Source organism: Marmota flaviventris, chromosome 5, assembly GCF_047511675.1.
Source record: "Marmota flaviventris isolate mMarFla1 chromosome 5, mMarFla1.hap1, whole genome shotgun sequence".
Taxonomy (NCBI): domain Eukaryota; kingdom Metazoa; phylum Chordata; class Mammalia; order Rodentia; family Sciuridae; genus Marmota; species Marmota flaviventris.
The window spans coordinates 10350657-10363134 of record NC_092502.1 but is presented as its reverse complement, the minus strand read 5'-3'; the positions used below and the strand labels follow the sequence as shown (position 1 = coordinate 10363134).

Genomic DNA, 12478 nt, shown 5'->3' with positions numbered 1-12478 from the left:
GGCCGGCTCTGTCTGCCAACAGGCAAGTCCAGCTCCTGTCTCCCTAGGCACGTAGGACAACCTGGACGGCCAGTGCCCCCTGGAAAGTGTCTCCCCATGAGCCCCACGTGGGATCTCAGAGCTGCAGCGCAGGACAGGACAGGATTCGGCCTGCAGATGCATCAGGCTGGCTCAAGGGGTGTTTTTTGCTTTTTTTTTTTTTTTTTAATCAATTTAAATCTGCTTTAATTTCTATTTAAATTCAGCAAGTGCCAAAGCTACAAATGGCTTACAAATGTGCCAGAACACTGGTCCCCTTGACACTCAGGACAGCCATGCGGGGTCCAGGATGGCCACAGCCCCTTTATCCCATGCGCCGTCTCCTCCACCCAAAGTGTGTGGAAAAGCCCGGAAGCAATGACCCACTGCCAGCTTCTCACTTCATGTGAGAACCCAGCCTCCTGGCCTCTCCGGAGGGCCTTCGGGAGGCCTGTGCCCTGCTGCCTCCCCCGCCCAGCGTCTGGCATACCTGGCCAGGGGTCTGCGGGCCATGGAGAAGCAGGACGGGATGTCCAGCCTGCCTCCCGCGGGAGTCTTCTGCTGAGACCCAGTCCCTCCAGTCCCTCCCGTCCCTCCCCGGCCCTGGGTTCTGGACTCACGGGGGCAGAGTCCACGACATCCTCCTCTTCTCCCTCGTCCCTGCCATCTTCGATCTCCTCCATCACCTCGGCCTTGGCCTCGGCCACCAGCTCCCGCAGGGCCTTGTTACTGGTGACGTTACTGACGAAGGGATGCTGGGGACAAGAGGCACTGGATTAGATCCACCTGGCGCTGGGCGGGGAGCGGGCAGCTGGGAAGGGAACCCCGGGCATCTCCAGGCCCTGCACAGGGGTGGGGGGCAAACCCCAGCTATGGCACCCCAGCTGCGTGGCCCTGAGCAAGGAACCTCATCTCTGAGGTGGGGACAATGATGCCGAAGTCACAGGGAGGACACGAGGATGAAATGACAGGACGCATGTCAAAAGGCCCAGGCCAAAGCAGGAGCTCAACCATTGTGGTGGTGGTGGGGGGTTAATGGGGGGTTAATTTTGAGACAGGGCCTCTCTAAGTTGCCCAGGCTGGCCTCAAGCTTGCAATCCTCCTGCCGCAGCCTCCTGACATGCCGGGATGACAGGTGAGCACCACCGCACCAGGCCTGAGAGGTGTTAATACACAGCTGCACAAATACCCCACACGCGTATTTTACCAAGGTATAACTTACACACAGGAACGCTCACAGACTGCCAAGCGCCATGACTTTTCACATGTGTGGAACCACCCCCAGGTAGAGATGTTGAACATTTCCATCATTCTGGAAAATTCCCTGGCCTGTTCAACAGGTGGGCTGGTTTCCCTCACCTATTGTCCAGCCTGAGAGACTCTCACATGCTGTCACCTGTTTCTGTCATTGTTCCTTTTGCTGTTTGTTTTTTAGTGAGTGTGTGCGTGTGTGCGCCTGTCTTGTTGTGCCGGGTTGTTTCCCATTTGGGGCAACTCAGAGCTGAGCTGCTATGGACAGTCCTGCAAGTGCCACCCTCAGGGGGATATGTGCTTGGTTTTAGATAAGGAACACAAACGCTCAAGGTAGAGGGCAGTGAGTCCCCTCCTGGGCTTCCCCTCCACGCATCTTTAAAAGTTGAGTGCTCTTCCTCGGACCTTGTGGAACACCAGGACGAGTGGTCTGGGACATTAAGCCTGCAGGTCTCCTGGGGAGAAGCCCACCTCAGGTCCCACCCTGTGCCCAGGTGCAGCAGGCTGGGGGTCCTCCCGCTTCACACTCCCCAGGGTGGCTGGGAAGCCGAGGGTGAGGCGGGTGCATCCTTAAGTTGGAAGCTGCTTTTGGAACTTACGGGAAGGCTCTGGAGAAACTCTCCCTTCTGACCATCAGCAGTGTTCGGAGTGGAGGGGACGGGTCAGCAGGATGCTGGGAAATAGTTAAGTGACTGGAGAATAAATTTCTCACACCTTAAAAACACACTCGGGACCACAAATCACTCTTATCTGTTTGCTCTTTGAAGCAGACCATTCGGGCTGGGCTCTCGCCTAGCGGGTGCCAGGCCCCAGGTTCCGTCCCAGGTACTGCAAAAATGACTAACTAAATACATAATAAAAGGGATCATTGGGGGACGGCCACGAGGCAACACCCCATTCAACCTGTTCTCTGAAAGCCCTGTCACTTCTTTTAAAGAGCCATCGCTCACATTTTCCTCATCCAGTCTGACTGCTGCATCCACATTAGCGCGGCTTCAAGAGTGGCCTATTCCTGGCCCTCTCCCCTGCCCATTCGCTCACTGACTCGTCCATGGCCCACAGTGTGGCCATATGCCAAGCACTGACACAGGCTGCAGTCCTGCCCAGGGGAGACAGAGGCAGGTAACCGATGACAAGCAGCACCAGGTGTGAAGTCTTGGGGGCCCTGGAGGGCGGGGGGTGGGCCAGGGAAGGGCCCCAGGAATTCCAGGCAGAGGGAGCGGCAGGTCCACAACCCTGCAACAGGGCTGGGCCTGGGCTCCGGAGGAAAGGCCAGAAGGCCGGGTGGAGGGAGTGTGGGAACAGGAGGGCAGAGCTGAGGCAGGACAGGTGGTACCTGCCGCACGCGCCAAGGCAGCCACTGGGATTTCACTTTCAGAAGCCACTGTCACCCACTAAAGATGTCACTCTGGCCACTCTGAGGCCTGTGACCACAAAGGCCTGGAGCAGGGTGTTAACAAGGGTTTACTGATCATGGGTGGCGGGGCAGTTATGGGTGTGGCCACAGACCCCAGAGCCCAGGCCCCGGGACAAACCCAGCTTCCACCATCATCATGGGCAAGCCACTGAGCCTCCCCCAGCCACATGGCCATACAGGAAGGTGGCATTATAATAAGTCCTGAAATACGGCAGCTGTCATTATTATCACCATCACCACCATGGTCACCATCACCACAATGGTCACCTTATGGTCACCACCACCATTATCACCTCACCATAACCACCACCATCACCATGGTCACCACCACCATGGTCACCATCACCATGGTCACCATCACCATGGTCACCACCACCCTGGTCACCATCACCACCAGCAGTGCCATCTGCAGAAGCACCGTCCCCAGCCACCCTGGAATAGCCTTTTGGGAGTGAGGGTGGAATGAGGGTCCCCCAGGTCCCTCAGCCCCATGCCGCATGACCTCCTAGTGTGACTCTGAGCAGGACACCAAGGGCCACTTCACCGTGGCAACAGAGGCAGTGTGGCAGGAGTCAGGGCAGATGCAGGCCTCTGGAGAGGCCAGCTCTCCTGGAATGACCCTACACCGACCAAGGCAGGAGCCTCGCTCTCTCGAGGTGGAACCATCCGCCTTGCGCAGCCCAGGGTTCTCAGGAGGGGAAGTAGAGGAAGCAGCCCTGGGTGGAGAGGCGGGTGGGCAGTGTAGCTCCCTGGACACCAGCACCCTGGACACCCATCCCGTGGCTGACCAGGCCTGCACAGGCTTCCCAAAGGGCTCACAGACAACCTGGCCCCACACGGCCTCAGCTCCACTGCCTTCTAGAGCGCGCTGAGGAGACTCCTCCACCTCTGAAAGGCCATGGCCACCACAGAGACAGACCCTGGCCATGCTGCAAGGGAGGGCAGGGAACATTCCCAGTGGCCGAATGCTGGTCCATGCAGGCCAGTCCCCACACAGGTCCCAGCTGAGGCTAGAGCAGAGGGTCACCTGTACACCCCTGAGGAGGAGGAATGGCTGTTCCTTGTCACCTCCATGGGATCCCTGAGATGCCCAGACGGGGGTGGACCACACACACACGGCCCACCTGCTGGAACCTGCCCTCTGGCCAGAAGCTCTCCTGCCCTCAAACAGATGTGCTTCCCAAGAACTGAGCCTGTTTCCCCCCTGTGTGCTTAGAAACACCAGCCGGGGTCTCGCTGGCCTTAGAACACGCCTAGGAGCGCGCCCAGGTACTCAGGCCACAGCCTGTGCCCACCACCCTCCCTCCCTCTCTCCCAGCCTGCTTCTCTCTCTTCCTCTCCCATCCCTCTCCCTCTCCTTCATTCATGTGGAAAGGCAGCTTCTCAAAGTAGTCAAGAGCACAGACTGGAACCAAACCACCAGGGTCAGAATCCTAGCTCTGGCTGGGTGCGGAGGCACATGCCCATTATCCCAGCAGCTCTGGAGGCTGGGCTGGAGGATCACAAGTTCAAAGCCAGCCCCAGCAACTTAACAAGGCCCCAAGAAACTCAGCAAGACCTTGTCTCCAAATAAAATGTCAAAAAAGATTGGATATGGCTCAGTGGTTAAGCACCCCTGGGTTCAATTCCCTCGTACTAAAAAAAAAAAAAAAAAAAAAAAAAATCCCAGCCAGGCACAGTGGCACACGCCTGTAATCCCAGCAGTTCGGGAGTCTGAGGCAGGAGGATCCTGAGCTCAAAGCCAGCCTCAGCAATGGCAAGGTGCTAAGCAACTCAGTGAGATCCTGTCTCTAAATAAAATACAAAACAGGACTGGGGACATGGCTCAGTGGTTGAGTGACCCTGAGTTCAATCCCTGGTAACCCCCACCCCCCAAAAGAACCCTAGCTCTGTCACTTACAAACTGTGTGATCTTGCTTAACCTCTCTGTGCCTCAGTTTCATCATCTGGTTGATGGAGAGCTGAATAGTACGTACTTCATAGGGCAATTACCAGCATTACGTTGGTTAACATCTGCTAAACATTTAGAACAGCACCTTTTATAGATAAAGGGTTCTAGAAGAGCTTGCTAAGCAAACGTGATCATATTTATTTAGCAAATACTTGTTGAGGGCTCTCCACATGCCAGGCACTGTTCTTGGGACACGTCAGCAAACCAAACAAAGACTGCTTCCCTCAGGGAACTGACCCAGCTAGTCAGGAAACACAGCAAATAACACAGTAAATAAGAAAGTTATATACTATGACTGTTGTGTGCCAGAGGAGAAAAAGAAGCAGGGCAGAGAGGGGAACTAGGGATGGGGTGTGGCAGGTTTGCATTTAGGGAGGATTCACCTAAAAGCGGACATTGGAGCAATGACTTGACAAACAGGGAGGGTCAGTCACAGGTCTCTGGGGGAGAGCATTCCCAAGGGGACACACAGCCAGTGCAAAGGCCCTGGGACAGGAGGGTGCCTGGTGTGTGTGAAGAACAGGAAGATGTCCAAGATGGGTGGAGCAGAGTGAGGGGACGAGACCGGGACAGGAGGGCAGGGGGTGACCAAGATCACAGAGACTCTGTACTGTTCCAAGTGAGATGAGACCCGTCAGAGAGCTCTGTGCAGGAGGAGGGTGTGAGCATTTCTGGCTGTCAGGCAAGACTGAGCTGCAGGGGGGTGGAGCCATCCCGGCAGATCCAAGTGCTCAGGGGGACACGCAGTTCGATGCTCATGAACAGGGAAGTTCGATGGGAACAAACGGCTGGACACAGAGTCTAGGGAGGCAGAGTGGTCTGGACGCCTGCAGAGCTGGGTGGGATTGTCAGTGGGGTTGCAGGTAGAGGAAGGACCCTGGAGTGAGTCCACCTTCCTCAGCGGGGGCCAGCAGGGCCCGCGGAGGGGATGAGGAGGGCGAGCTGGACACCAAGAGCAGGGATGGGGATGGGTGGGGATGGGACGGCTGATGACCCAGACCAAAGCAGCTGCCAGAGTAGGGAGGCTTAGGAACACACAGCAGGCATCCACTGGGAGTCTGCCATGTGACAGCCAGGACGCTAAAAATACGAAGCCTCACTGCTCTCCCGTGTGGTGAAGCAAGCGCCATCCTCGTCTCAGACGAGGAAGCAGCCCAGGTTCCGGGCAGGCAGGCCTGAGGCAGAGCCCAGCCACTGGCACTATGGAGACTGGCCAGACAACAGCTGTGCACCCTTGCCATCCCAGCACCCAGCAGGCTGCGGCAGGGGGATCCGAGTTCAAGGCCAGCCTGGGCAACTGAGCAAGACCCTGTCTCTAAATAGAAAATAAAAGGGGGCTGGGGAGGTGGCTCAGGGGTAGAGCACTTGCTTGGCATGTGCAAGGCCCTGGGTTTTATACCCAGCATGGAAGGAAGGCAGGACAGAAGGAAGGACAGACAGAAGGAAATCTGTGGACATAAATGAATCACCAATGCCTGGGCATGGGCCACTGGAGCACTGTGGGACTTGGGAAGGCACCCACGGAGGGTGCTGGAAGCCAGGACCCACCCTGGCATGCACAGCCAGGTGCCACAGCGGGGTACCTCCCTGCTGTAAGCTTGGGGGTTCCCATCTTTTGGGGTACAAATGCTCCTACTCTCTAACCTGAAAACATGAAGGCGCAGAGGAGGAGCCGGGGTGGCATGGGTGTGAGGTGCATCTTGGGGCTCCCCTCCCGCCTGCAGCCCCTCTGCTAACCTAAAGATCCACTGACAGGACATTTTTTTCCAACTACCGAATGGAAATTCCTGGCGCAGGCTGAGGCTCTGGGCTGCTCTGTGGGATGAGGACAGCTGGTCTCTTCCCTGTGGAATGTCCCAGAGGCCGGATGCCGTGGGGCAGGAGGCTCCAGCTTGCAGGAAGCAATCGGCCCTCAGTGACTTGGGGATTTTGCATCTGACGGTTACAGCGGTGGCCCTGTACCACCCCCCGGCAAACAACGCCGTACCCAAAACAGCAGGCCTCTGGAATGGCGAGTGTCTGCTTTTAAGTAAATTATAGAAATTCTAAAGGAAAGTTCATGACCTCCTAGTGGATAGACCACACTCCACATCCTGGTTCCTTTCCCTATTTTAGCAGGAAGTCCAACATGTCAAGTGTTCCTGAACACAGTGTAGCCAAGCACCTCTCATTTCATCCTTTGGCACCCTCCCTGGAAAGGAGGTGGTCTACTAATCTCCACTTCATAGCAGGAACCAAGGCACAGAGAGGTTAAGCCACTTGCCCAGGGTTCCACAGCCAGTAAATGGTGGAGTGGGGATCTGAACCTAGGACTTTCCAATCCCAGTTCATAATCACTACACAGCACAGCCCAGAGGGATCAGTGTAGACTTCAGTGTCAGCCCCAGAGCCTGGCACCCAGTGGCACTCAGGAAAGTTGGGGGGATTTATAGAAGGACTTCAGAGCTTGGTGGGATGTCCTCCCTCTTTCCCCAAGAAGACAGCAGAGGCTGTCACACAGTGGAAGGGCCAGAATGACAGGAGAGTGGAGGGGCAGCCCCTCTGGATCCTGCAGGCCCATGTCCTCTCTTCCATCATCGGTGGTGGCATGGAGACTGTGATGGGCAGATCCCCAGCAGATCAGGGTGGACTTTGAGAACTCTGCTGAGCTAGGGCAGCTCATAGCTGATTTCAAAAAGGTCAGGAGGCCGGTCCACTCCCCCACCCTCCTCGCAGGCACCCTCCTTGATTCTTGCTGAGCCCATGGTCCTCCAGCCTGGCTGCCCAGTTCTGCACACAGGCCCCAGAAAGTCCCTTAGGGTCAGCTGCTGCCCCACAACTGCACACAGGTAAAGCGCAAGTCCAGGCTCCTGCCTGCAATGCCTGGCCTGACGGGTGAGACCCTGTGCGCAGGCCCCACTCCGCCCTTCAGCAGCCCCGCCCACAAGGCTGAGGCTCCACAGCAGGTCTGGGTGGCGTCTGTGGGCTGGGGAGCCAGCATGCAAGTCACGGGTGAGTCTATGCCTCTACCCTTCAGGGTCCTTCCAAAGGACCAGCAGGGGAGGGGAGCAGGCCCCAGCGAGGGGTGGGGGGTGTGCTCACCTCCAGCAGCTGCGCGGCGCTGGGTCGGGTCTCGGGATTCTTATCCAGAGCAGTCTTCAGGAAGTCTCGGAACTCCACAGACCTGCGAGGGCAGTGGTCAGCGTGAGCCTAAGTCCCTGGTCACGACTCCATCCTCCCAGGGAGCCATGTGCTTCCCAAACATGTCCCTCCAAGGACAGAGGGCCCTTGATGAGCTGTAACACTGGAGGTGACAGCATACGTGACACTTATCAGGGCATCTGGGAACCCAGCCATGCTGGAACTCAACCAGCCCTGAGCTGTGCCTCGTGGCCACCGGGTCTTCCCCCAGACCCTGAAGGGACGGGCACACTGGGTCACCAGGTGTGCCTCATGGTTTGCATCCAGAGCGGAGGGAAAGGCAGGGAGCTAGACCTCTCCCCGGCCTTGGGGCCTGGCAGGGCCAGCAGAGCCTCCAGGTCGCACGTCCCTGCAGCCTGCCCCTGCGCGCCCCGCAGGTCCCTGCGCCTTACCACTTAGAGGGGGTGAGCAGCGTCGGGGGGTCGGACTTGGCGATCTTGAGCAGGACGCGCATGGGGTTGAGCTCGTGGTGAGGGGGCTCGATCTGCGCCATCTCGATCAGGGTGATGCCCAGGGACCAGATGTCGGCCTTGTAGTCATACGGGGTGTCCTTCATGGTCTCGCAGAGCACCACCTCGGGGGCCATCCTGAACCAACCAAGGGACAACAGAGGGCTGAGAACCCGCCTCCGCAGGCGCTCCTGGCAGTCGCAGGGTCAAGGACCACCACCAGCCAGGTCAGGGTTGGCAGCGCGCCTGAGCCACGGCTGGCGTTACTTGACGTCCCTCTGTCCTCCTGAGCATGCTCTTCGCCTCCACAGGGGCCCCGCCACGGCCTGCTGCAGTTCCCAGGGCCCACCGCAGAGTGGCAGCAGCGATCCAGAGCAGAGGCCTGGGGAGGGGCGGACGGGAGGGCGGAGCCGGCAGCGCCGCAGGGGAATGGAGAGGGGGGGAGCCCAGGGAGGAAGGAGAGAGAAAGAAAGGGTTAAGAGCAAGTGAAAAAGCCAGCAAGAGCGAGCCCACAGGGCAAGTCTTAGGTGTGAAGCTGAGCGAGAGAGTTTTGCTCTGTTATTTAGAGTGACGGCTTTGGAAAGGAAGGAAACAGAACAGATTGGGGGAGCCCAGGGCCTGCAGGTAAGGGCAGGAGCTGAACCCTTCCTCCTTCTAGCGGTTCAGCTTATTGAGGGGCGCTGTCAGCATGCATCCCTGTATTATTCCTAGCTTACAGACCAGGAAACTGGGACACAGGGAAGCTAAGCCACTAGTCCAGGGCGCACAGAGCACTAGTAAGTGGAGCCTGGGCTCACGCCCCTCCTGCTGACCTGACCCGTGTGCTCAGTTTTTGGCCTCTGTCCCCCAAACCACCCAGAGTTCCCTTTGCAGGCTAAGCACGCATCCTTGCTGACTTTCAGGGGCTGCACGACTCACCAGTAGGGTGTTCCTATGAAGGAATCTCTCTTCTGCAGGGTTTTCAGATTCTTGGCAGACACACCAAAGTCAGCTGCAAGATGAAAATCTCAGATAAAGTATTTGAGGGACATTCCTCCACCCTGGCCCTGGGGTAGTAAAAGTCTGCCATGAGGACTTAGGGTTATGCATCTCAGATTGGCTAACAATGATCTTTTTTTTTTAATCTAGCAAATTAGAGATCATTAAAAATATAATAAATAATACATGCTGCTGTAAAAATATACTGAGATGGGACCTTTCAACTGGCCAATAAGAGTGTAGACTGGAAAAGACCCGTAGGAAAGCAACTCAATAAATAACAAGAGTCTTTAAAACACCCATATTTTTTTGAAACAGTAATTCCAAATGAAGTCATCTACTCTAAGGAAATAATCCCAGTGCAAAAAAAATTGCAATGTACATCAACAAAAACTAAAATAAACAGAATCGTTTAACAGTGTGTGTGTGTGTGTTGGGGGGTGTGGTGTGATGCTGGGCCTCCTGCATATGACACAATCACCACCTCTGAGCCACATCCCTACCCACGGTGATAATTTGAAAAGCTTTCGAGAAGCCCCACATGGTGGAGTGCACCTGTGGTCCCAGCTTCTTGGGAGGCTGAGGCAGGAGTTCCAGGCCAGCCTGAGGAACACAGCGAAAACCCATCACAAACGAATAAGAAACCACATCATTTATGTATATATAATATATCCTGATTTTTCCAAAAGGCAAATAAACCTCCCCAAAGTCACATGTCTATCACACAAAGACACATAGAGCAAAACAGAGTGGGAAATTAGGAGACGTGAGAAAGACAATGGATAAACAAATAAGAAAAGCACTGCAACCCCATATGTAGGAATTGTCTGTAGTCACTAAAGTTAGTTTTCAAGTGTTTTTAACGTAATTTTTTTTTTTTGGTACTGGGGATTGAACCCAGGGCACTTCACCACTGAGCCACATCCCCAGCCCAGCCCATTTTTTAATTTTGAGACAGGGTCTTGCTAAGTTGCTGAGGGCCTCGATAAATTGCTGAAGCTGGCCCCAAACTTGCAATCCTCCTGTGTCAGCCTCCCAAGTCACTGGGATAACAGGCGTGCACCACCACGCTTGGCTAATAGAAAATATTTTTGAGATATTTACCGATTTATATTTATATTAAAAGGTTAAGTTAGGAAAAGAGAAATGCCAACGTATGGTCGGAACTGTGCCTCAGAAAAAGGGCAGAAATACACATTGAATCGACTTGGAGGAAATGCACCAGACTGTTTAATCAGTGGAGTGTCGGTGGTGAGACTAAGCGAGGCTCCTTCCACGCTCTGAATTCCATAACTCTGCATGACGAACAGTCTGAATCTCAGGATTAACAGGAAATAAACCGACAGCACGGGGCCCTGGTGCACACCTGTGGACCTGGCTCTCAGAGGATAGAGACGTCTGGGCCCATCCAGGGCAGCTCCCAGAGGCCCTGGCTCAAAACCAAGTACATAAAAAAATTTTAAACACACTTAAGCTTCCTTCACATGCTCACTGTGAAGAGAAGAATCCAGAGAGAAAAATATCCCCCAGCTCCTGCCTTGGGGGCAGAGTTCCATCTTGACGGACAGCAGGTTCAGGAGCAATCGCGCTGAGAACAGATGCTGCAGGTGCCCCGTGCCTGGTGCCCTGTGCCCGGAAACGCGCTGGGAGCCTGGGCCTTGCCCTGGAGTTGAGCAGCCTCCCTGTGCAGCCATCAGTTGCTGTGTCCAGAGCTTCCATGGGGGCAGAGCCGGAGAAGGCAGGTGCCCCCAGCCCTGGCCTGAACATGAGGGAACTGGGTGTGGCCTTGCTGTCCCTTCCCTGGGTCCACTTGGGCACTCGCCAAACACCCCCCACCCCATGCCAGACACAGGCGAGGTGCAGAGGATGCAGCGAGGACCCCAGGCAAGCCATGCCCTTGGCTCTGGGTGCTCAGGGTTTAAAGAAGAGAGCAGAGAAGCAACCAGTCACACACAGACGTGTAAGGTGATAGAAGGATGGGCAGGCGGACCTAGAGGGGTGACCTCAGAACGCAGTCAGGGAGGGAGGAGGGCCCGGAGGAAGCACAGCCCAGCTCCTCCGACAAATTCATTCATTCAGCAGCGATGAGCTCAACCCTGTCCTGTGCCAGGCCCTGTTCTGGTGCAGAGCTGACCTTGAGGAAGGTCTCCCTCTCCTGGAGTAAAAACAAGCCCTTGACCTTCAGGGTGGACTCCTGGGGGTGGGGCGGAGGCTGCTGTGTCATGGAGGCTGGTCTAGAGAGGACAGCAAGATGGGGAGACACTCTGGGCAGAGGAACTGGGGCTTAGTGTGGCCACAAGTTGGCTGGAGGGCCCAGAAGGTGAAGGCCAGGACTCCAGGTGAGAACCAGCTGGGCTGCTGGCCCACAGGAGCCCTCTAGGCCCCCTGGGTAAGAATGGGGGCCAGCTCTTCCCTCCTGCTGGCCAGCCCCGCCTGTGGGAACCCAGCTCCCCGGCAAAGGCAACATGGCTGGCACCTCATCCCAGTCCAGGAAACCCCTTATCACTGACTGCCTCTCAGGCCCAGGTGAAGCCCCAGAAGCTGCCACCCTCCCTAAGGGCCCTGCCAACCCCCTCCCAAGGAGGGAGAGGAAAACCAGAAACTGCAGACTTTCACAGTGACAGCTGCTCCCCTGGGCCTCCCTGACACAGCTGGCCAGCTTTCTGGGTGACTGCCACTTCCCCTTCTGCCCGGGAAGGAGGGTGGGGCGGCCCAGTCCTGAGTCCCCAGGAGCTCAGCAGTGCTGTTCCCAGAGGCGGTGCTGCCCTGGGCCTTGCAGAAGGCATTTTAACCCTCTCTCTCCGCCTCCTGTTTGAAAACAAATCAGGGAAAGGCAGCGGACCAGGGGCTGCCCGTGGAGCCTTGGTCCTGCGCTTCTCACAGCTGCGCGGGGCCACACATCTGGAGCTGAGGTGCCTGCGGGCTTTGCCTGGTCACCTTGGCTCACAGGGGCCCCATTCACATTTCCATTACCTGCCAACAGCCACAGTCTGAAGATACTACATGGAAAATTCTAGGAATGAGCAAATCAAAAGTTTTAAATAAGTTTCATTACAGCATAGTGTTGTAATTGCTCTATTTCATTATTATGGTTGCTAATCTCTTACTGAATCTAATTTATAAATTAAACTTTACATAAATATGTATGTACAAGTTGGTATTATCTGCAGTTTCACACATCCCCTGGGGATCCTGGACCATATTCCCCATGGATAAGGAGGAAGCACTGTATGT

The 12478-nt window shown here is 55.8% G+C and overlaps 1 protein-coding gene across 1 annotated transcript in view; it reads right to left on the bottom strand.

Annotated features, from left to right (window-relative positions):
• The window catches only part of Stk10 (serine/threonine kinase 10), a 108185-nt gene that overhangs the window by 34041 nt on the left and 61666 nt on the right, over positions 1-12478 (bottom strand). Inside the window, exons 5-8 of the mRNA XM_027938732.2 lie at positions 9185-9257; positions 8210-8404; positions 7719-7800; positions 639-773 (exon numbers count right to left, since the gene is read on the bottom strand). Of these exons, the coding sequence (XP_027794533.1) occupies positions 639-773; positions 7719-7800; positions 8210-8404; positions 9185-9257 (485 nt within the window). The remainder of the gene's footprint in view (positions 1-638; positions 774-7718; positions 7801-8209; positions 8405-9184; positions 9258-12478) is intronic.